This window comes from Opisthocomus hoazin, chromosome 5, assembly GCF_030867145.1.
Source record: "Opisthocomus hoazin isolate bOpiHoa1 chromosome 5, bOpiHoa1.hap1, whole genome shotgun sequence".
In the NCBI taxonomy this organism is placed as follows: domain Eukaryota; kingdom Metazoa; phylum Chordata; class Aves; order Opisthocomiformes; family Opisthocomidae; genus Opisthocomus; species Opisthocomus hoazin.
The window spans coordinates 83,650,017-83,671,093 of record NC_134418.1 but is presented as its reverse complement, the minus strand read 5'-3'; the positions used below and the strand labels follow the sequence as shown (position 1 = coordinate 83,671,093).

At 44.0% G+C, this 21,077-nt stretch overlaps 1 protein-coding gene across 7 annotated transcripts in view; it reads left to right on the top strand.

Annotated features, from left to right (window-relative positions):
* CRACD (capping protein inhibiting regulator of actin dynamics) overlaps positions 1–21,077 on the top strand; it is a 135,128-nt gene that overhangs the window by 85,943 nt on the left and 28,108 nt on the right. For all 7 annotated transcript variants that reach the window (XM_075421948.1, XM_075421945.1, XM_075421947.1 and 4 more), the window contains 2 exons: positions 3,619–3,787; positions 19,687–19,822. In XM_075421948.1, coding sequence (XP_075278063.1) covers positions 3,619–3,787; positions 19,687–19,822 — 305 coding nt within the window. The remainder of the gene's footprint in view (positions 1–3,618; positions 3,788–19,686; positions 19,823–21,077) is intronic.

Genomic DNA, 21,077 nt, shown 5'->3' with positions numbered 1-21,077 from the left:
CCAACGGATCTGGGTGACATTTGAGTCGTTTAACTGCAAGCTGTCTTATGGGGATTTGTCAGCCGGCACATTGCTAAGGCTTTGCCAGCTGGAGTCCAAAGGCTGTGCCTGATTTTCTGGCAATAAAGCCCATTGCACCAGGCTTCATCTTTCTTGGAAAGCGCCTTAGAGTGCAAGAGAGAGGGCGAGAGGAGTAGCTGCTGCTATTGCTCTCCGCTCTGTCGTGAGGGGTGGAGGGACCACGCGCTGCCTTCCTGATGCCGATGCTCTCCGCTTTAACTGGCTCTGTGTTCAGCACCGCCTGTCTTTCTGCAGATGACAAATTATATCACAGGTTAAAGATTACTCTAGTCTGCTCTGCTACTCTTCTGGAATAAGCTGAGGAGGGAGCGTTTACCATATGTGCTGTGTTATTCTAGCTAGCGTCTCCAACCTTGTTTATCTGTCGCCTTCACACCTCATGTTTTTCTGTGATTCAAAACTGATTTACTGTTAACTGTTTGCGGTGATTTGAACACAAGAGGCTTGTCAAGCAGACAGGAGAAAGGTTTAATTGCTGATTTCCCATGTTTTCATGGGGTTGGATCTGCAGGATTCCCATTCGAGTCATTAGGAGAGAAGCAAATGGCCCGTGTAAAGCAGTTGCCCTTGATACGAGTCAGCAGCATTGGGAATCCCAGCCTCCAGCTTTCCCTATCCCGTGTTTTTCTTTCTGCAGTATAGACAGGAGGGATGAGTTGTGTTTCAGCTCTAGCATTAGAGATCGGAAAGACTTCTGCGCAGGGCGCTGTCTGTTGCACTGCCAGGGTTTGGTTTCCTTTTTGTACTTGTTTCACTGTTATAGGAAGCATTTTTACCTTGTAGGGTGATACCATCCCGCATCTTCCTCTGTAAGATCTGGTGGAAAATTTTGCGTAAATAGACTTCGCCTTAGCAGTCAGGCATTGCCTCCTTAGAGACCTGGAGGGACTTGGTGGCTCCTTCCCTCTGCGCTGGCAGGATGGGGAATAGCCGGTGCAGGGAAGGGCGTTCGGTGGTTTTGCAATGAGTCAAGAAGCCTAATTTAAAAAATTCACGCTTAGTAATGGGAGAACAGTGATGATGGGGTATGGAGCGGGGAAACAGCTAAGGGACATGTTAAATCACATGGAGAAAAGCAGATCTTGGCTGGAGATAACCATGTTGTCTTTCTCCCATCTTGATGATGAAATGAAAGCTGTGTTGACCTGCTTTACTTGTTCAACACCTCAATTCACAGTTGGTGAATCAGTACAGTAGGCTTGGAGCTGGTGAGGTAATTCACAGTTACAGCTGAAGACCTCCAAAAGAGGGAGGGGACAAGGGTAGTGTGGATGAATGACGTGGTGAGAACCTTTTTTAAAAAAACACTGTAGTTGAACTGATTTATGCAGAAGTGGCATCATGCAGCCCTCCCTTTAAAGAAGGCTGAGGAAGCTGGCAAGGTGGGAACTGTGGAAAAACAGCTCTCTCACCCAGTCTTGTGTCTGTTCTTTCTCTCCTGTATGCTCTACCAATTGATTTATGAGTTTTTGCAGGCAGTCTCTGAAGTGTGTGAAGGGTTGGGGCAGCTTTAGCCTAGGGCAATTAATTTCTCTCGTTCTCTGCATGACTGCCTGCCTGTCTGTTAGGGGTTTTGTATAAGAATATATTTCTCTAAAGTCAGAATTTAGCAGCAAGAAATTGGGCTGGCTGGAGAGGTGAGTTGGTCAGCTCATGGAAAGCAGAGCCAGGGGACAGGGAGAGTAAACTTCTGTGCCCCTTTTTCTTCTGCGCTGGTAAAACTGCTCCTTCGGTGGTTGTTGTATTCCTCATCTGCTCATGGGGGGTGAGTGATTCTGGATTGGAAAAATCTAATGCTGGGCCTGATTTTAAGGTTCATGATTCAGCTTTTTATCATGATGCTGCTACTGGGATGCCTTATTGTCTTAATGACTTTGCATAAATGCTGTGTATTGACTGCCCAATGAGAAGAATGATACCTGTGTAAACTCCTTAGGGATCTGTAAAAGAAATGCAGAATTACTATTTGTTGCATCTTTTACTTTATAATTTCAATCTAGGTTTCCTGCTTCGTCCATAATCAGGTACAGCTATAATCAGATTCACAAGGAGTAGCTTTCTTGCTCTTTGTGCAAGTTTGATCCCATCCCTGGGTTCAACGCGTGCTCGCTGGCACCGTGCGAGTTTGGAAAGGACTCGTCACTGGAAGCAGCCAAATCGCAATGTGCTTGGGAACATTTTCTGTCTCTAAATGCCCTGTAGTTATGCCTCCAGCAACTGCAAACGGGTGTTGCCCAGATAGTGGCAGAGTGGAGGGTAACACCTGATGCAGGACTGAAGAGTACTATTGCACTACAGAAGATTCTTCGTGTTTCCTGGCCAGATGTTCCCACAGGGACCTTCTATGTACTTTGCAACCAAGCTTTCTGCTGAGCAGCAGCTCATAGGAAGAGTCGAGTGTGCTGAGGCAGGGCGTACGCACGCAGCCTGAGAGAAAAGAATATATAGGGATTTTAATAACTTACAAAAATATTTATCACCAGTACAACATGTTGCTTCTCTGACTGGCTTATGGTAGGAGACTAAAATTTCTTTTTTTTAAAAAAATAGCTTCTTTTAAGTAGATTCAATGCAAAATTAAGTAGAAGCAGAAAAGAATTTAAGCTCTTTGACAGTCATGATGGTTTAGAGGTTCTTTGGTGCATCCCAAGCCAGAGAAATTAACCTCTTCTTGGCAATGGTTAACAAGAAACTCTTCATACTTCTTTTTGCTAGATGTGGGGAAAGTAGTTTGAAGCTGAATTTATTTTCTTGAGTCTTTGGTGGAAAAAAAGTTGATTTATTTTCTGATTAACTTTTTAATTTGTTGTTCTTGTCTTCATGTCTCTTTCGTCTTCTTGCCGTGCTTTTTTTGGTGAAGCTTTTAAAATTTACGTGTCTCAAGGAAGAAATGCTTGGTCAAATTCTGTCCTCATTTACTTGGGGAAAAAAAGATCAGAGAAATGTATTGACTTTGCTGACATAAAGCTGGATGCTTGTCGAAGTAACTCACCAGCAAACCAACATAACTTTATCCTGTTCTCTGTGTTCATTTGCAAATTGGATTTGCCTAATTATGAGGCTATGTAGTAAACCAGAGCAGGTTATTTTCAATTGCTTTTAATTCAAGGCAGAGGATCCAGCACCTGCCTAAGTGGGGTGACCAAAGCAGTGCTTGTCTTTTGGTGAAAAGGTCAAAACAAAAGTGTGGTGTAAAGCCTAAAAATGAGCCTCAAATAATAAAATATAAACAAATTCTGGCCTTACAAAGTTATTCTTTCTCTTAATCCAAATGCTCGGCTGCACTGATACCTCCAAGCAGATCCCTAAGCCCAAGAGCAGATGTTTTAATGCTCTTATGTTTTGATTTGTCAATACGACGTGTCAACAACGAGTTGCAGCCCTGCATTTGCATTGCAAGGGCCGGGCTGCTTCGGGCTGGTGATTTGCTCTTTGACCTCATCCTTCCTTTGAACCCGCTGCTGCGGTGCGCGCTCGTGAGCCGCGCTGGGGCACCGCGTCCCTCAGCCCTGCGCCTGTCTGTCTTGTCATCCGCAGACAAGAAAAAAGCAGGCAAATTCCAGCCTTTCAAGAAGCTCTTCGGCAAGAGGAAGAAAAGAGAGCCCGCATCAGACTGCGAGGAAGCCAAACTGAAGCCCAGCCACTCCTTCGGCAACGTCTGCAACGGCACCTTCTCCTCCGATGAAGAGCCGAACGGTGGTTTGAGGTAAGTGCATGCGAGTCTTGTTCTCCCTGCTTCTCGTGGAATGAAACTCAAATTCTCCCTCTGCCGAGGGGTAGCGAGTTGTATGCTGCTTTTTGCGAAGCGTGTGCATGCCTGTCCCTCCTCCGAACGTGACACCCGCTGCTGTAGACCCCGAGGTCTCGGTTCTTTCACGCGTTACTTACCGGGGTCTTGCTGGTCTGCAAAAAAGAAATCCCAGGGTGAAGCAGAAATGAATCTGAATCCGGCTCCGTGATTTAACAGAGCTCCGTGGTGAACACCTGAGCAGAGGTATTAATGGCATCTGTGTTTTTAAAACTGGAAGAAGGGAAACTTGAAGTGGCTGCTGCAAATACCTTATTGCGTACTTTTCCTTGCAAGGTGCGATCTCTGGGTCAGGATGGAGACGTCCTCCTTCAGTCTATCCCGCGCATTTTTGCATTGTGATTGGGGTCAATAAGCAGGCTGCTTTTATTCTGATCCGAATTGAATGCAGAGTAGAAGAAGAGAGAGAGAGGAGAGAGGCACCTGGAAATTAGATCGTATTCCAGTGACCAGAGAGGACAGGAGGACAGTGTGAGAATTTGCTGCAGAAATGATGGAAGAAAAGAACTGCGCAGCATTAACTAATCAGCCATCTCTAACTAGGAACAGAACAGGAAAAAAAAAAACCACCACCAAAACAAAACAAAAAACCCATCCCAACAACAACAAAAAATCAAGACCAGATGCACTAAATAATTGGGTCAGAAGTACTTCTTTCACTTTCCAGCAGAAAGGCTCAGAGAGGTTAGCTGACTCCTGGCCAAAGCCTGCTTCTTTGGAAAGAAAAGGAGCTGTTTGCACTGGGGAGTGTGACAGTAACAAAAAACCTGAGAGGATCAATAAACAGTACCAAATTCCTCTTCTCAGGAAAGAAATGTGTATCAGAAACACCCCCCTGCACAGCATTTTCAATGGTGCAAAATGATAGCTGTGAAAATGTGGGTTTTGTCTTTTTTTTTTTTTTTTTTTAAGCTTCTGGATTTTTTTGTTCCAGTCTGTGACATTCTGTAAGTCCCAGGTTTCCCCTTTGGTTCCTGCAGTGCAGTCTCGTACACCTCTCTCGCCTGTCCCAGCTTTTCGGAAAATCAAGGCTGAGCACAGCCCCACTGCAGACGGAGATGCGACTGCCTGCTGCCGCGCTGCGTGGTCTGCGTGCACGATGCCGAGCGGCTGTAGGGAGTTGCAGCACCTTTTGCCTCCAGAGCAAACTAGTGACCAAGAGCAAACCAAAGGGCATCGTCTCTCGATATCAGGGATTTCCCATTCAGTGCAACTGAAAACTCAGTGCTGCGCCCAGAAACAAACAGGGATATGGGAACTTGTCCTGTTCCTCAACAGTGACGTGAAGGTGTGGCAGAATCTTGTGAGACTGTTAAATGCTTGCATTTTTAAACGTATTAATTTTTCTAATTAATGGTGGCATTAAATATAAGCCTTTGGTGTGACAGATCAGACGGCACAATTTAAATCACAGGGGGTTAGCAAATGCGAAGGGTTGCACGTCTGAAGTGGAAGATTTCTTTCTGCACCTGTGATTCATGAGGGTTTCCTCTGTTTTAGCCTCCTAGAAATACTCGGTCAAAACTCTGTTTCCCCTGCCAAGGCTTCATGATGCAAATGTGGTTGGGATTTGATAATAACTTTCAGTTTGCTGGTAGTGTTTGCCTCGTTGCTCACCTTATAGCAAGCATGGATGTTCCGTGCGGTGCATTAGATCGCTTTGGGGAGCTTGGTTTTGCCACCCCATGCTGTTTTCTGCAGCATGGCTTCCATCCATTGTGTTTTATTGCCTTTAGTACAATTTCAAATGTTTATGGATTGAATGCTGCAGAGATAGGCTATCTAAGTAAAATAACACAGGCAGTTGTTTACAAGTTGTCTAGCAGCTAATACATTGCCATACCTTCCATTATTCACGGAGAAATACAGCAGAGCAAATATAAATAGCTAGCAGTATATTTACATAACCAAAATCCAGAGCAGATTTATAAAACCATTTGCTTAATCTCTTTAAGAACGTACAACAACCGTATATTTACAAAAGCTTAATAAAAGTTCATATTTTGCAACAAAAGTTCAGGGATGCTCCCGTTCCCTTAATAGCGCTATATTTCTTCATCATCTTCTTCATCTACAGTACACGAATTTATTATCTGCAGATGTTTCACGCGGACTTGTCTTGTTTCGGGGAGAGGAGGTTGTTATTTTGAAAAGATATTAAGGGAGGAAGCTGATTCAGGAAGGTAGAGACAAGCAAATAAATGAGTATAGGCTGATTAAGACATCTGTATTGCTTCCGAGACCTAAGGTAGTGTTTCACCGCGTGCTGTATTGGCTTACAAGTCTGCTCAGAGCCAACGCCTGAATCCCTAATGGAGACCGCGCCGACTGGGTGATGCAGACGTACTGGGAGCAATTTAGGTAATCTGCATACGGTGTAGATTGACTAGCTGAGTTGGAAGCAGCCTGAGTGATCTGCCTGTCCATCCTTTCTTGCAGATGCTTCCTGGACTCATCAGATGCAAATAACTTGCTTTGCATCCTGATGTATGCACACTTCAACCTATTTATTCACCCACGTTGTTTTGCAGTTCCCACGTGGGAGGTTTGCTGTTGCAATTTGCCTTGCCCTGCCTTGTGAAGGACTGGAACTCCTTTTCCCACTTTTATACTGCCTTTCTTGAGTTTACAAAGTTAAAACTGTATTCATTAACTTTCTGTCCTAACCAGATGAGCCGGGAGATAGAGTGCTGATTACAAGACAAGTTACATTGCGTTTGTGGAGCTTCACTAAAGCCTCCAGAAGCTTCTGTTCTGAGGCTATGATCTGACCCTCTACAAGATGTTTTTTAATTTGTCTTATTTGTCACAGTTGACACTAAGAAAGCATTGTGAGGACGTGCCTGAAAGGGAACCTGTGCAGTGCCCTACAAAAACTTTGTCGGTCTGGGTTGGTGTGCAGAGGCAGCCGGGAAGTACGTTTTTCTTATACAGGGTACAGTAGAGTGCCTTTACTTGGGCTGAATGTGATATTTCAAAGGGCCTGAAAGCAGACCCGTCAGGTCTTTAAGACTCAAGTGTGACAACACTGATCTTACTCCAGGGAGAAGTCTCTCGGCAAACCTCAGTCTCTTGAACATGCCTGACCATGAAATGCGACCCCTTTATTTGTAAATCCTCATCAAGCTCTGCGTAATCCCAGTTTTGCACTGTTCTCGGATCACAGAATCACAGACTGGTCGGGGTTGGAAGGGACCTCTGTGGGTCACCCAGTCCAACCCCCTGCTGAAGCAGGGTCACCCAGAGCAGGCTGCACAGGACCTTGTCCAGGTGGGTCTTGACTATCTCCAGAGAAGGAGACTTCACAAGCTCCCTGGGCAGCCTGTGCCAGTGCTCCGTCACCCTCAGAGTGAAGAAGTTCTTCCTCGTGTTCAGCTGGAACTTCCTCTGCTTCAGTTTGTGCCCATTGCCCCTTATCCTGTCGCTGGGCACCACTGGAAAGAGTCTGGTCCCGTCCTCCTGACCCCCACCCTGCAGATATTTATAGGCATTGATAAGGTCCCCTCTCAGCCTTCTCTTCTTCAGGCAAAACAAGCCCAGCTCCCTCAGCCTCTCCTCACAGGAGAGATGCTCCAGTCCCCTCACCATCCTTGTAGCCCTCCGCTGGACTCTCTCCAGTAGCTCCTCATCTTTCTTGAACTGGGAAGCCCAGAACTGGACACAGGACTCCAGATGGGGCCTCACTAGTCATCGTCATTACAAAGAAATTGCCTAAAGTTCTTAGTTCTCTACATAAGCTGGGGAAGACTGCCTGTGAAGAAGAAAGTACGAGAGATTTCCCATCTGGTAAACAACTTTGCCCAGTATTTTCTGAACCTTTGTCAGCATGAATTGGGACTGGACCGCAAATCACCCTAGTATTTGCCCAGTAGAGCTGTGCTAAGCCGTACAGCGGTCACTACTCAGCTGATGAATATTCAGCTGCTTTTCTTCTTGGGATCACGCACATCAGCAGCGTCATTTCTCCACATATATTAGTTTTTCGAAAATGCCTCATTCTGGCAAGCCAAGCTGCTATTTGCATTTAAGCGGTATCCTTGTTGCACTTGATCAGGTAGTTCAGACAGATCATATAATGGCACTGATTTCTTCTGCAATGAGTGTAGAAGACAAAAGCAATCCCTTACAAATGTAAAGTTTGGTTTCTGACAGTTCTGCCAGAAGAGCTTGAAAATTCTCTTTCCTTGACAACTGTCCTGATGTCTTGCCAGGAAACCTCAATTCTAGAAATGTAAACTGGGCATACGCAGAGCTGAAGGAAAATCTTTCAGTACTTTTCACAATATTTGCCCAGTGCCTGCACTCAGACAGGCTTCGCGTGGATTTAGGGCAAGTATTCTGCACAGTTCTCATCACTAGGCTATATAGATAAGCAAACTAAGCAATAAACTCTTTATGGACCAAAGCTGGGGCAAGGAGCATGCCGTGTTCCCAAGCTGCATCAGGAGTTTTATTGCTTGTGACGGGAAGTTCCCGGGGGGGGGAGAAGGCCCTGGGGTGGCAAACCGGGACGCGGTGCCAAAGATGCAGCGCAAGTCAGGTCACCCATCTGTACGGAGCCGCAAGTTGTGTGAGCCGCTGTCTCCTCGTTGGGACTGAAGTCTCCCAAATTTCTCCGGGCAGTCCGCCTGCCGATGCCAGGGGTGAATCTTTCCATCTGAAAAGAGCAATGGAAGGACTGGGGAGAGGAGAAAAAAAAGCGTTCCATTGTCATCTTAAATTGCTAAAGGTAATTTTTGTCAGAGGCTGGGTGGGTTGGGCTGTTTCACTGGTGGTTTACACCTGAGACCAAATTCCACAGACACGGACGTGAAAGGGAGACGGTGATTTTGTTCCAGCCATCAGCGTTTATAACACAAATTTGGCTTCTCTCTGCTTAAGAGAGGCGAACGGCAGTGGTGGAAGGAATGTCAGTGACACGTGGACAGGGCTTCCATGGGATGGGGCACCTGCATAGCGCATTTCTTGGAGGATACTTGGCCACTACTGGCTTTCCTCAAAGTATTTTTTGGAGGGAAAATAACGTGACCAAGATTTGATCAGTCAGTTGAGTTGTGGTTTTGGCAATAAGTTCCAGACAGCTGTTATTGTTTATCTAAGAGGTATTTGACCTGTAAAGTATAACTTTTGATTTTACATAATTTTGAATTCTGTGCCTGAGTGGCTACAAAGGGCACTAGCACAAATTTTCGGGCAGAGAAAAGATGGGAGGTATAGCTATCAACACGGCTAAATCATGATCTCTTCAATGCGTTGAGATTTAAGAAAGAAGCCTACAGAAAGTGGAAAAAAATGATGAATTGCAGAGAGATGTAAAGGGTAAGGAGAAGTCATGAATTCTTTATTGATAGGAGGAGGACTAAGCAAAGAGTTGATCCTCTCTAAGCAAGGATAGAAAGGTAGCAACCAGCGAAAAAACAGCAGCACTAGCTGTGCTTTCAACATCATGGCTGGTTGTAGCCTGAGTGAACTTTGTTACTATGAGTGCAGGTTATGCTGCGTTCATGCACACATGGATAGCAGGAGTATTGCAGCTTTGGGAGAATACATACAACAAATAAAACGCTGGTTCTTCTGGCGGGTGCAGACTGGGACCAGTATTCTTGTGGTCGTTTGCTCAGAAGTTAGAGACAAGGGAGGCCTGTACGGTGCTCAGCCACCCTTTCTGTAATTGTTCCCAGCTGAGCATTTACCTTGGAAAACAAAATTATTCATCTGATTTTTCTAAACAGTGCACTCAGCTTGGGAATTTCTGCAGGTATTTCTGGTCTTCTAGTCCTCCAATAACAGCATATTATATTATATAAGTCAGCTCTAGGAGGTGATATGGTTTGTTCACTATTACTCATCTCTTGTATCTCCATTTTAGTTTCTGAATATTTAATTATCATTTTACATTTCATATGAATGAGAACAACTCATCTGCGTCAAATGTGGCCTTGGTTACTAACTGCTGATCAATGGCATTCACTCTCGTCGTCATAGAGACTGGCCTGAAAAACGAATGTAATTATATTTTCCTCATCTCTCAAGGGACTCTTTTATTATCGCTCAGGTAATTGCCTGACATGTAACTTAAAAGAATATGTGGTGATAGATTAAGTAAGGCCAGAACAAAAAGAAAATCAGGAGAAACTGCTTGGTCTCTTTCTTTCTGAACTTTACATTGCCTGTTCAGCAATCCCAGCCCCTGCTCCGATGGCACGTTCACCTTGCAGCTCAGATTTCCACGTCATCTCCACAGGCTATGCGCTTCGTGTGAAGAGTGTCTCCCGTGTCACTTTGGTGGGGGACAGTGAAAAGAGTAGGACGGGTGTTCTGGTCTTCTTTCCTTAGCGTTGTCCTATACTAACTGTAAACATCAAATTTGGTGCAGGTGACAATCAGCAGCAGGACACGAAGACTCACGTTCCTGCTCCAGACCACCTCAGGGATTTCACTAAAGGCTTGATCCCAAGGCAGGGTTTGTTTTGAGCATCTTGTTTTGATGGACTCTTATAAAGCAGACATGCCAAAGTAGCTGTTGGCATACAATTTGTCCCAAAATTTCCAAAAGCAGCTCATGATATTTTAAAATCTTGTAAAGTGTTTTATTTACCTCCAACTCAAATTTTAAGCCTCATGTATAGGCTTTTAATGTCTGTGTACTGTTTTTTCTGCATGCTATTAGAGCATTTGCTCTCATGAAAATGATTCATCAGCAGTTCAGCTGTTCAGTTTCTAAATTGGAGAGTGGGGAGGAGGGAAACCCAACAACCTATAATGACAACTTACAGCAATCTGCTTATTGAAAATAGGAAGAATAAGAAAACTTTATTTTATGTATTGGTTTGTTAGCTGGTAGTATGCTTATACATTCATAAAACCCTACGAATTGAAGGTGCTGGCTAAACTTGAAACGAGCCAGATGCACAGAATCACAGGCTTTTGTGTTTTGGGTCCAGGGGAACGTCCCGATCCCTTGTTGGACAATTTCAGCCACTACTTTGACACATTTCCATGAGGATGCAGCGTTGGACAGTTCTGTATGAAGCAATCTAGACCAAAAAAAAACGTGATCTATCTACCTGCTTGCAGCTTCAAAGAGCTCCCAAGATATCTTCCCTCTGTCACATCGAATTTTCATACACTAGGCAATTTCGGGTTTTTTTTCCTTTTCCTTATTACCCTGATTTCTGCAATTGGCTTTTGCCAGTCTCCAAATTTCCCTTATAAGTGTCTCATTTCAAGTGCCTCCCTGATCCCCATGGAAGTGCTTTGGCGCGGTGGTGCTTGGTGCCCACCTTCTCCTGGAGACTTCATCTTAGCAGCACTCTGATTTCAGTAAGTGTCTCTTGAAGCCCAAGCAGAGCAGAGCAACATATGGATATTGTACGGCTTTTAGAAACAAGCTGTGCTTGGATTTTCCTCACTTGTGTCATCTGACATGGATCCATGTTGAATGAGTTTCTTATTTCTGGGTTACAAGATGTATTGCGGGAACGAAGGGGTGTTCCAGGACAGAAAAGACTGTGGCAAAGAGCAGCTTTGCTCTCTCCAGTTCTTCCTTTGCGTGAATCCTTTTATAGAATTCATTGCAGGTGTTGGTGAAATGAGAGTTTTTTCACCTGGTCTGTAATTTATATGGCAGCCAACGAGCACAAGAACAGGAGCCACAGCTACTGTATGAGTGGCCGTTTCTAAATGTATAGAGTGGCTTGTGGTCAGGGAAAGCCGTCAGTGGGAAAAGCCGTCCTGAAACAGTCCTGGGTGTCTTGATAGGACACTGGACTAACATCATGCTCAGCAGTTTTGTTGATCCTGCCCTTTCTTGACACCTTAACTCTTGTCTTCCTCCTTTCTATTACCAACTTGATTAAGCCTTTGTTCTCCAGAAGCTTCGTTCTCAGATATGTGAGCTAGGACTTTTTACCACTTGTTGCAATTTTAACACTTACTAGAAATTTGTTCTAAAAGCCATCAACATACCATTTATTTTTCCAGCTGCTCCTTGAGTGCAAAGATGCCTCGTTACGCACGCTATAGTTTGTAGATGATTCTGAGACCCCTTCAGAAGGGTTTCTCTCTGCAACAGGTGTTAACATTTCATACCAGGTCCCACTCTGTGTCTGTCTCCTTTTTTCCTTGCGCTTCGTCCTCAACTCTGATCATGACTAGCTTCATTTTCACCTGAATTATTTTTTTTAACTCTGATCTTCTCCCACCACAAACGCTGTCTTGATCAAGTCTCCCTGAAAGGTCAGGTTGCTGTGCTGTCCTCTTGTCCTCCTCTCCCTTGCTTCCCTTTCAGATGTCTTCATTGCATTACCCCTCCTAACCATCATACACTTTATTTCCTTGCAAGTTCTGCATGGTAACTGCCTTTCCCGCAGTGGGTAAGCTCTAGGCCTGGGCTCCTGAACCAAGCAGAGTTATCACCTGTCGTATAACTCGCTGTCTTATTTCTTCTTCCTTTCCTTCCTTATGAGCTAAATGCAATCACTATATAGCACTTATTCCTGCCAAGCCTAACTTAGACTTTTTACTTCCTTTTTTCTACATTTTGCTGTGTTTTAGAGCAAATTTTGCATAAACATATGTTGCTGTTTGATAGAATAGTGTCACACGCGGTGGATTGCCAGGTCATGTGTGAAAGTTGGACCGTGCAGAGCTCTCTTCCTTCCACGAGTATGCATCTTTCTGTAACAGCTGATGACTTGTCCACAATCCTCGAGCTCTGTCAGGGATTCACTTGCAGAATTACTGGAAAAGAGAGCGGTACCTTTCTTTGCTGTGCATACAGAGACTTTCTGAGGTTGGAGGAGTTGGTGAATAATTACATAAAATTCATGTGTGGAGAACTATCTAGTCCCACCCCCTCATCTTCTTGTCAGAAAGCAGCACGGGCAAGGCTGCTCTCTCAGGGAAGGTGAGAGCGGCAGCAGCGGGCATCCCACAGCAGGGTAGGGGCCAGTCCCACAGTATCAAAACAAGGCAAGCTGCACCGATCCAGGGATGGTGGCCAGGTCCAACCAGGCGTACAGATAAGGCAACGGCTGGGTGACAAGGCAGGTCGGAAGCTGAGCCAAGAAGTCAGTCTGTAGGTCAGGGTCAGCTCCATTAATCTCCCCACCGGTCCACAGCTAGAAGGCAGGGCCAAGGGAAGCTGGGAAATCCATCTGTAGATTGAAGTCTGGATTCCTGGCCAGGCACAGTTGTGGCTGAGTTGGAGACCAGCACACGTCCAGCATAGCTCAGGCAGGGACCAAAGCCTCAACTGTGGTCTTAAATGGAGCTCCGGGACCCATGTGTGTTGGTGGAAGTAACAGGGCAGGCTGGTCAGGGACATTAAAGCTTATCAGTGCACGCAGGGCCCTGACACGTCCCATGATTACTTTTTATGCCCTTAACGATCATGATTTTAGTTTGATTATTAGCATGTATTAAAGATGCATCAGCTACTTAAAGCCAGGCTTTTGAAAAAAAATTAATTTATGGTAAGTTCATAGGCTACAGATATGCTGATGGCACCAAACCGGATCTTTGTATAAGATGACGTTGCATGATGTCTTTTTAAACGAGCGGGACTACTAACACAGAGGCTGCAAAACAGGTCACTGGCATCAGCGAGACGCTGGTGGGTCATAGCAACGGGACTGTGCAGTTTTCCCAGGGGTAGTGCCCTGAGGTTCGGCAGTACCTGAAGGTGATATGGATATGTCATTAGATTGAACACAGAAACGATCCCTAAGTTTACTTCATGAAAAAGAATCCTTCAACTACCCTGTTAAAAAAAATCTCCCTTTTGCCTATTCAGCCTGTAAGGACTGTTTTTATGGGTTTGTTAATACAATGATGCAACACGCTCTCTGAGCACAGTCGTAGCTCAGAGTTATTGTGCAGCATGGACAATATTCCCCATCCAGGCATGAGGTATAACCAAAACTCACATTCCAGCATGACAGATGAAAGAGAGGGCACTGAAAATATAGCTCAGAATTACAATCCATTTTCCTCTATTACAGTACTAATGCGTCTCTGGAATGACTAGAAAATGCAATTTATGTTTTTCATCTCTAGCTGGCCTGGGGACATTGATGGGAGATGCAAAGAGTTGGAATCGGATTTCTTTTTTAAAAAAAATACATTCAGCAAAGGCATCCTATTGCTGCACTTGTCATTTCCCTGGGGCACTATTCTGGGAGGTGACTCTCAGACATCTTTGAAGGGATAATACTACGGGTCAATACCTGGCTAAAACAAATTCTTTCCTGCTTTGCATGCATTGTGAATTTTTTAATGTTAAAAATGGCTGTATGTTTAAAAGTTGGCTCTCTTCTCTAATGATTACAGAATTGGGTTTTAGTGGAAATCTAGAAGAGTGAAAGTCATGAGATTGGGTGTTTTTTTTACTTGGTCTCTACAAACATGCAAGAACAGAACAACTCATTCTTTCCCTTTATTTTCCAGTTGCTATTTCTAACTCTTTAATATCAGAGTGGGAGGAACATTTATGACACACCGAAGAGGCAATTGGTGGTGCGAGCTTTCTGTAGTACAGTAATGCACTGATAGGGGATTATGCAAGAGCTGAGACCTCAGTGTTCCCTGCTGGCAAAACGTCCCCTCTCTAAGGACCCCAAAGTTGTCTTGGAGGGGAAAAGAAGCTCTGGAGGAAAATGGGGTCTAAAACGTAACAGCCACCAGTACCGAGGTAAACCTAGCCTTGTATTCTGTGCAGTATTTCTCCTGCACACATTCTGATGTGATTAAGGGTGCAGCTGGCATGGATGCTCAGCCAAACGAGGAAGTTGTGTGGGGTTTGGGGGCTTGGGGTTGAGTTTGTGGGGCTTTTTGGAGTTAGTTATTCAGCCAGAACAGCTCTCCGGATTCTCTCATGTGAACCGTGAGCACTAAGTAGGCGCAAAAGAGGTGATGGGAATACGTGGGGAGGAGGATAAAGGGAGAAAGGGTGATACATCACTTGGTCCTGACTTGGAGTAGCTGGCCCTGACAGAAGAAGATTGCATCCTAATCAAGTACGGGTATATAGCAATGGATGGCTGATGGGCATCCAGAGCAAAATCTCTCTGTTTGATGGTCTTCGTGGGAGAGGAGTAAGACTTTTCTTACCCCACAAACATTCCCAAAAATGTAGCAGTTCTTGAGAATTTCATCCTAGTAACAAAAGGTGAAAAGTATGTTCTTAGTTTTGCTGAGAAACCAAGTACTCCTACCTATCTTGGGGAATATGAAGAGGGACATAGGTGTGGCAAAAAAAGCTCTGAGAATGGATGGGATTTAACTTTGCTTTGACTATGAGAAAATTCATTTTGCAAATCTGTGTATTGGAACTGAGATTGGAACATGATATTTGGGCTGCAGCACATCTTCAGAGAGAACTTCTTTAAGGATTTGCTAAAAGTGCTTTGTCTTTTGGTGTAGCGCATTCATAATTTATTTAATTCAGTCAGGTTTCTGCAAGCGAGTCAGATGATGATGCAATTATCTTCGGCACAAACAGCCTCTGAAGTGTCGTCGTCGGTATGATCAACACAAGCGCTCATAAACCGATGCCACTTTTTTCCCCAGATCTGTCGGAAGTGATATGGCAGTCTGAAGCTGTGTAATACCTTCAACCATAGCTACAGCCATAGCCCGGGTCTCTGTCCTACCACGCATCTATTGCACGTCATTCCTGGCGTCCGCGTGCCTTTTAAGCGAGGGGAGGGCTTTTTCTGAAGCACAGCCTGTAGACGTGGATTGTGAGGATGTCATTGCACAAAGGTTTCTGAGAATATCTTCAGAGGTGGGAATGGTGGTAGCCGTGAAGGAAACTCCGTTGTTCATACTGTATTATGACTTAAAAGGAATTCAGTCTTTCTGAAAGCAGAACATGAGGGGAGTGAAAAAAGGGGTGGAAAAAGGACCTTTATGATATAATCTGTCAAATTTACAGCTGGGAAGATTTGGAAGGATTGTGGGATCCAAGTGAGTAACATAAGAGACCTTTCAGAAAGTTCAAGTAGCCTGGAAATGACCTTAAACACTATTTAAACTCACCTGTAAAAGAAACTAGGTTACTACAATGTGTAAATGTTTTTTCCAGTGTAGCCTACATAGACATTTAAGAAAAATTCTTCAAACTCTTTTACCGCTTATTGGACATGTGGCTAGCAACATTGCTCAGTCACCCAGTTCTGAAATACCCAGTACATCTGCAAAGCATTTTGAGGGGATAGAGTAGACAGAGATCTGGGGTTAACTCACTGTGGAGTTTCGTGTAAATGTTCCATGTGTTCTGGCAGTTTGGAGAATGTTTGTTTCGGTGGCAAGTTAGTAAGAAAAGAAAAACAGACAAAAGCTTTGAAATATGTTTGGCCTCAGCTCTATGAAACCAAAAATCGTGATGCCATATTCATTCGTCTGCGCCTTGTAGTGAGGAAGTGCCTAACCTGAGAGCAGTTGGCGTATGGGAGAACGTCAGAGAGAGATGCTGTACGTGCTTGGCATGGTCCTAACCTGCCGTCGGTACCACTGTGGACCCATGTCAGAGACAGGGTTGGACTTCCAGTGGTGATGTTCTTATGACTGCAGGTCCCACAAAGCTCCCAAGCTGTTTGGCATCACCTGGTGTCCCAAAGGAAGCTTTAAGTGATGGTTCAGCAAGTCCGATCACGCTAGCCGTAAGCCCAGATCTGCACATAGCCAAAAGCCGGTGCACTGTGGATCTCAAACAGCCAGGAGATCCATTGGATTAGCTCACAGGCAGGAGGTGAGCCGAGATCACTAAAGGTCACTCAGCTCTGTAGCAAGGCGAGGAAGATCTTCGTCTGCAGCCCCATTCTAGGCAGTCCACCAGCACTGAGCTCAGCAGTCTTTCTTTTCCCCCATTTTAGGGACTCAGACTGTTGGGCAGTTCCTACTGCCAGAGCATCCCTGCTGCTGGTCAGCTGAAGTTCTGAGGTTTAAGCTGCTAGCAAACCCTGTCCGGTTCAAAAGCTGCAGGTTGGTTGTTCCTTACTTCAATATTCACAGACTCATTAGTAAGGTTAAGAACGACTTGCAAACAAGTCACTGAACTCTGTGGTGCCTGAATTGCAACCCTCACCTACTAATTAGTTGTAACAATAGGGATAAACATGAGCTGTGTAATTTGAAGTGCGAGGACGCCAGCCCACTGGACAGTAAAAAGGGCAGAAATGTGTCGTAAGCTCGGTGAACAGCCGTGAGACAAAGCCATATGCATCGGAGACACAGTCTTGCTGGAAGAATCTTCGAGAGAGGATCCTCTCTGGAGCACAGTATGACCCAGATTATGCATCCTCAGCAGATCTCTCAGCTCAAAGGTAAATAGGAAAAACGACAAATCCCCACCGGCCTTTCCTTCTGCGCCGGCAGCGGTTTTGCATATTGAACCATGGGTTGGCATGGGCTGGTTTGTCAGATTTTCTCTGTTCCTTCCAGTTTTGGTTGTGAATACAGACTTCCCCCCTTCCCCGCTCCGCGTTGAATGCAGTGTTGGAGCTTTCAGTTCAGACAGACCTACGTGGTTATATGAAAAAAGCCAGCTTTCACTCAGCTTCACGTCAATCCACTCCTTGTGCAAGCCAGGCCTGCTAGGAATTTGTCTCTGCTTAAGGGGCATTTTTCAGACTACGGTTCATGGGCTGATTCCCTGATGGCTGGGGAAGGCAGATGTATTCCAACGTCACGCAATCTTACCGCAGTTCTGTGTACAGGCTGAGTCATGAGGATTCGGTATAGAAACCTTTTTAGACAAGTGTTTAAAAATATGCTTTTATGGTTTCTCTAATAAAAGGTTTCTAAAAGAAGGTGTATTACCTTTAGCAGCCCATGGCGATCAAGCTGTGGTTTTTATTTAAAAAAAATCTAAAATAGAATATAGGATCAGTTAAATGTTCCCCCTCTTTGACGGCTTAAAATGCTATGAAATATGGACCAGCTCTTTGCTTGATTGTGTGCTTGTTTCTTTCAAATGAAGCATGTTGTTCAAATATTAATTTTGGGTAAAAAATAGTTTTTCAGTTAGTCTGTCCTTGCATGGAGGACAAAAGAATATAGGGAGCTGTGCGTGTCCTCCCCAAAAGCTTGGATGATTTATTTCGTGAGTGTGAATATCTTTTAAATACAAACTAGAGACAGTAAGAGGCTGTGGGTGGCTTTTTCCTATCATTTTCAGGTTACCTGTAAGAAATTTTGTTACAAATGTCAAGAATAGCTTATCATTTAACTAGTTATAAAAGATTAATGGAACGCTATGTAACCTTCTTTCTTGGTAAGAAAAGATTATAAATTTTACTTAAAAAATTATATCCATACCCCAAGGAAAAAAAAAAAACAACCACGAGCTTAAAATGTAATAAATGCTTTCCAAACCTTTTTTTCAAAGTATGAATAAAAATATTTTGAGCAATTTATAAACAATTAGCACATTTTAGAAGGGAGAAAAATGATAATATACTGATTTTCTTAAATATGTGGGGCTTTAATTGCTCTTGTTGTTTTATTTACCCTCCTCTCTGGAAGTATCATCTTCCCTGGATTTGCTGAAGTATTTGTTTATACTGTTTTTATCACACATAGAAGGTTGTGTTAGTTAGACTGGTATAAAAAGTATTTTTTTTCTCCAGTTTGTTTGATACTGAAGCTGTAAATGGGTTCCACAGAGTTGCCAATGGGTTGTTAAAAGGAGACCTCTCTGTTCAATTTTCTTCTACTGTGGGTTTTGTTATGTTTATATTTTGCTGGCTTTCTACTCACCATAAATTTTTAATAAAAGTGGATATGGCACTTCAGGACATGGTTTACTAGACATGGTGGTGTTGCGTTGACAGTTGGACTTGGTGATCTTGGAGGTCTTTTCCAACCTTCGTGATTCTATGACTCTACGATAAAATACTCCAGGCGAGACAAAACATAACTTTCTAACTCAAACATTTTCCCTTAAAATGCCCCCCAAACCCCAAAGTAACAACCTGCAAACTCTTTTTTTTAACTCTCATGTTTCTTGATGAGCCTTTAAAATCTCTGGTAAATGAAACCACTTTTTGTTCAATCCCTTTGCCCGCGGATTTAGAGCAGCCGTATAACCAGGTCATTGGTGATGCACCCTCCGCCTTGGCATTGGTATCCAGTTTAGCAGTGGCACAGGGGCACCTCTCGCTGTTTGTTGCTAATCAAACCCACACAGGATGGTGTAATAAGCTTCATATCAACTCAGGGGGTTGATGATAACATTTTATTGTCAGTGTGATGGTACTCATGGTGATAGGAACAGCTAAGTAATGAGCTAAAGGAGGTAGCTCTTCAGAAGTAGGTTAGTAGAGTGCAGTGCCCCTTCTTGTGTGCAGAGCTACCTTCGCTTGGGACCTGCTGTCTTTGGGTAAGAATGACGGCACGTCCCAAGCATTGGGACTAGGCACGAATGCAGGCTTTCTGCAAGATGCAGTGTGGTAATGTATGCATCATCATCATCTACTCTGTATCCCAAAAGTATGATTTAAGTTTGATACTTCTAAGGAAAATTGACTAACCTTCTCAACATGCCTGTTAAAAACACCCCAATCCATGTCCTTCCAAGGAGGAAAGCTGTATCTGAAGGACTCATGTATCTCCGTTAAACTTTTGACAACAGAAAATGTTTGGATACCTCTCTCATGAGAATGCTCAAAGCTTTTATTGAGAAGGCAAGGGGGAGGGAAAATCTATACAGCAGGGCAGTGAGGATATGAAGGGTCACTCTCAAAAATTAATTGCTGTGCTTATTTACTTTTTAACTGTTTTTTTTTTTCCAGGTCCTCCCATTATTCTATGGGCAGTCGAGCTTTTTCCCATGACAGTATTTTTATACCTGATGGGAGAGCAGAGAGTGAACAGGCCATCCAAGCAATGTCACAGGAGAATACTCTAGGAAAAGTCAAAACTCTTCAGGTAAGAAATTGAAAGTGGGAAAAATATTTAAAGTGTGGTGGAAAATGGTCTCCAGAATGTGTTAAAAGTGGATAAAGGTGAGTTGCTTTTTCAGTAGCCTTGGGGCAGTTTCTCAGCCATGCAAGCTGTCTGGCCAAAAGCCATATAAATGATTCAGATAATCTGCAGAAGATCTAGGTTTTGGTTTTGAAAGGTATGGCAGTGATGCTGCAAGCAAATCTGCAGAAATGTCTGCATCTTATGGAACTCATTTGAGTTGAACTCATGGTTTTGGCATGTCCTGGTCTGTATGCCTGAGATTACAGATGTAGTATTGAGTGAAAAAATGAGGGGGGTGGTGGTGGCAGGGAATGGCATGCAGAGAGTGAGACTTCTTTGCAAAGCTGATTTAATTATCCGTTTGTACGTATTACATTTTTTCCTTCTTTTTCTCCCTGTCCTTTCAACGGTTCCTATGAAAGGTGGATATGTTTGTCTCTCCAAAGCACACAGCACACAAGTAACTACATATCTGGGTATTTGTTTCTAAAGAGCTTTACTTGACCTGCTTGCTCTTCTTTTCAGAACTCTGTCCCGTTAATGCCCTCACTAATGTTTTGCTTTACTTCTTGTACATCCATAAGATTCCCAGCTCGATTCTTACCCAGACCTTGAAAGAGCTGTCTTTCAGAAGCACATTTCAGTTCATTGCTCAGGATGCTGAGGTGTCCTGTCAAGATGCTGATCATTTTTTAACGCTGTGTAGGTGCCGTTACCCTGTAGCTGACTAGTAAAATGCCATTGATTTCTTTTACCTCTGAAGTCTACCCGCGGTCCGTCTTTTCTGGAGAGTGAGAGCTCACACACAGTAGACAGATCAGACCTTCACGATGAATTGCTCCTTCTTCCTGGCCGATGCCAGCAGACAGAGCACCTGAACGGCATTGGCTCTGCTGACTGTGGGTGAACTTTGAAGCGGAAACCACAGCTCCAATTTCTCTGTGCTGTTTTTTCAGCTTAAATTTCCCTGGGTCAGGTAGATTCAATGCATGCTGCTTTCCAGGCTACAAACTATTACATTTGAAATGACTGCTGACTCTGAGCAAAGACGTGAAGTAGCTGGACCTCTCTTGAAGAATACTTCAGTGTCCTTTGGATATGAAGCTCACTGACTTCTGCAGGGAGCTCTGCCCTCCCTGTCTGTTGGTTCTCTTGTCTTGGCTTCAGTACACCAGCTTTTCTCCAAATACCTTTTCACTTTGTAGGAGTGTATTCT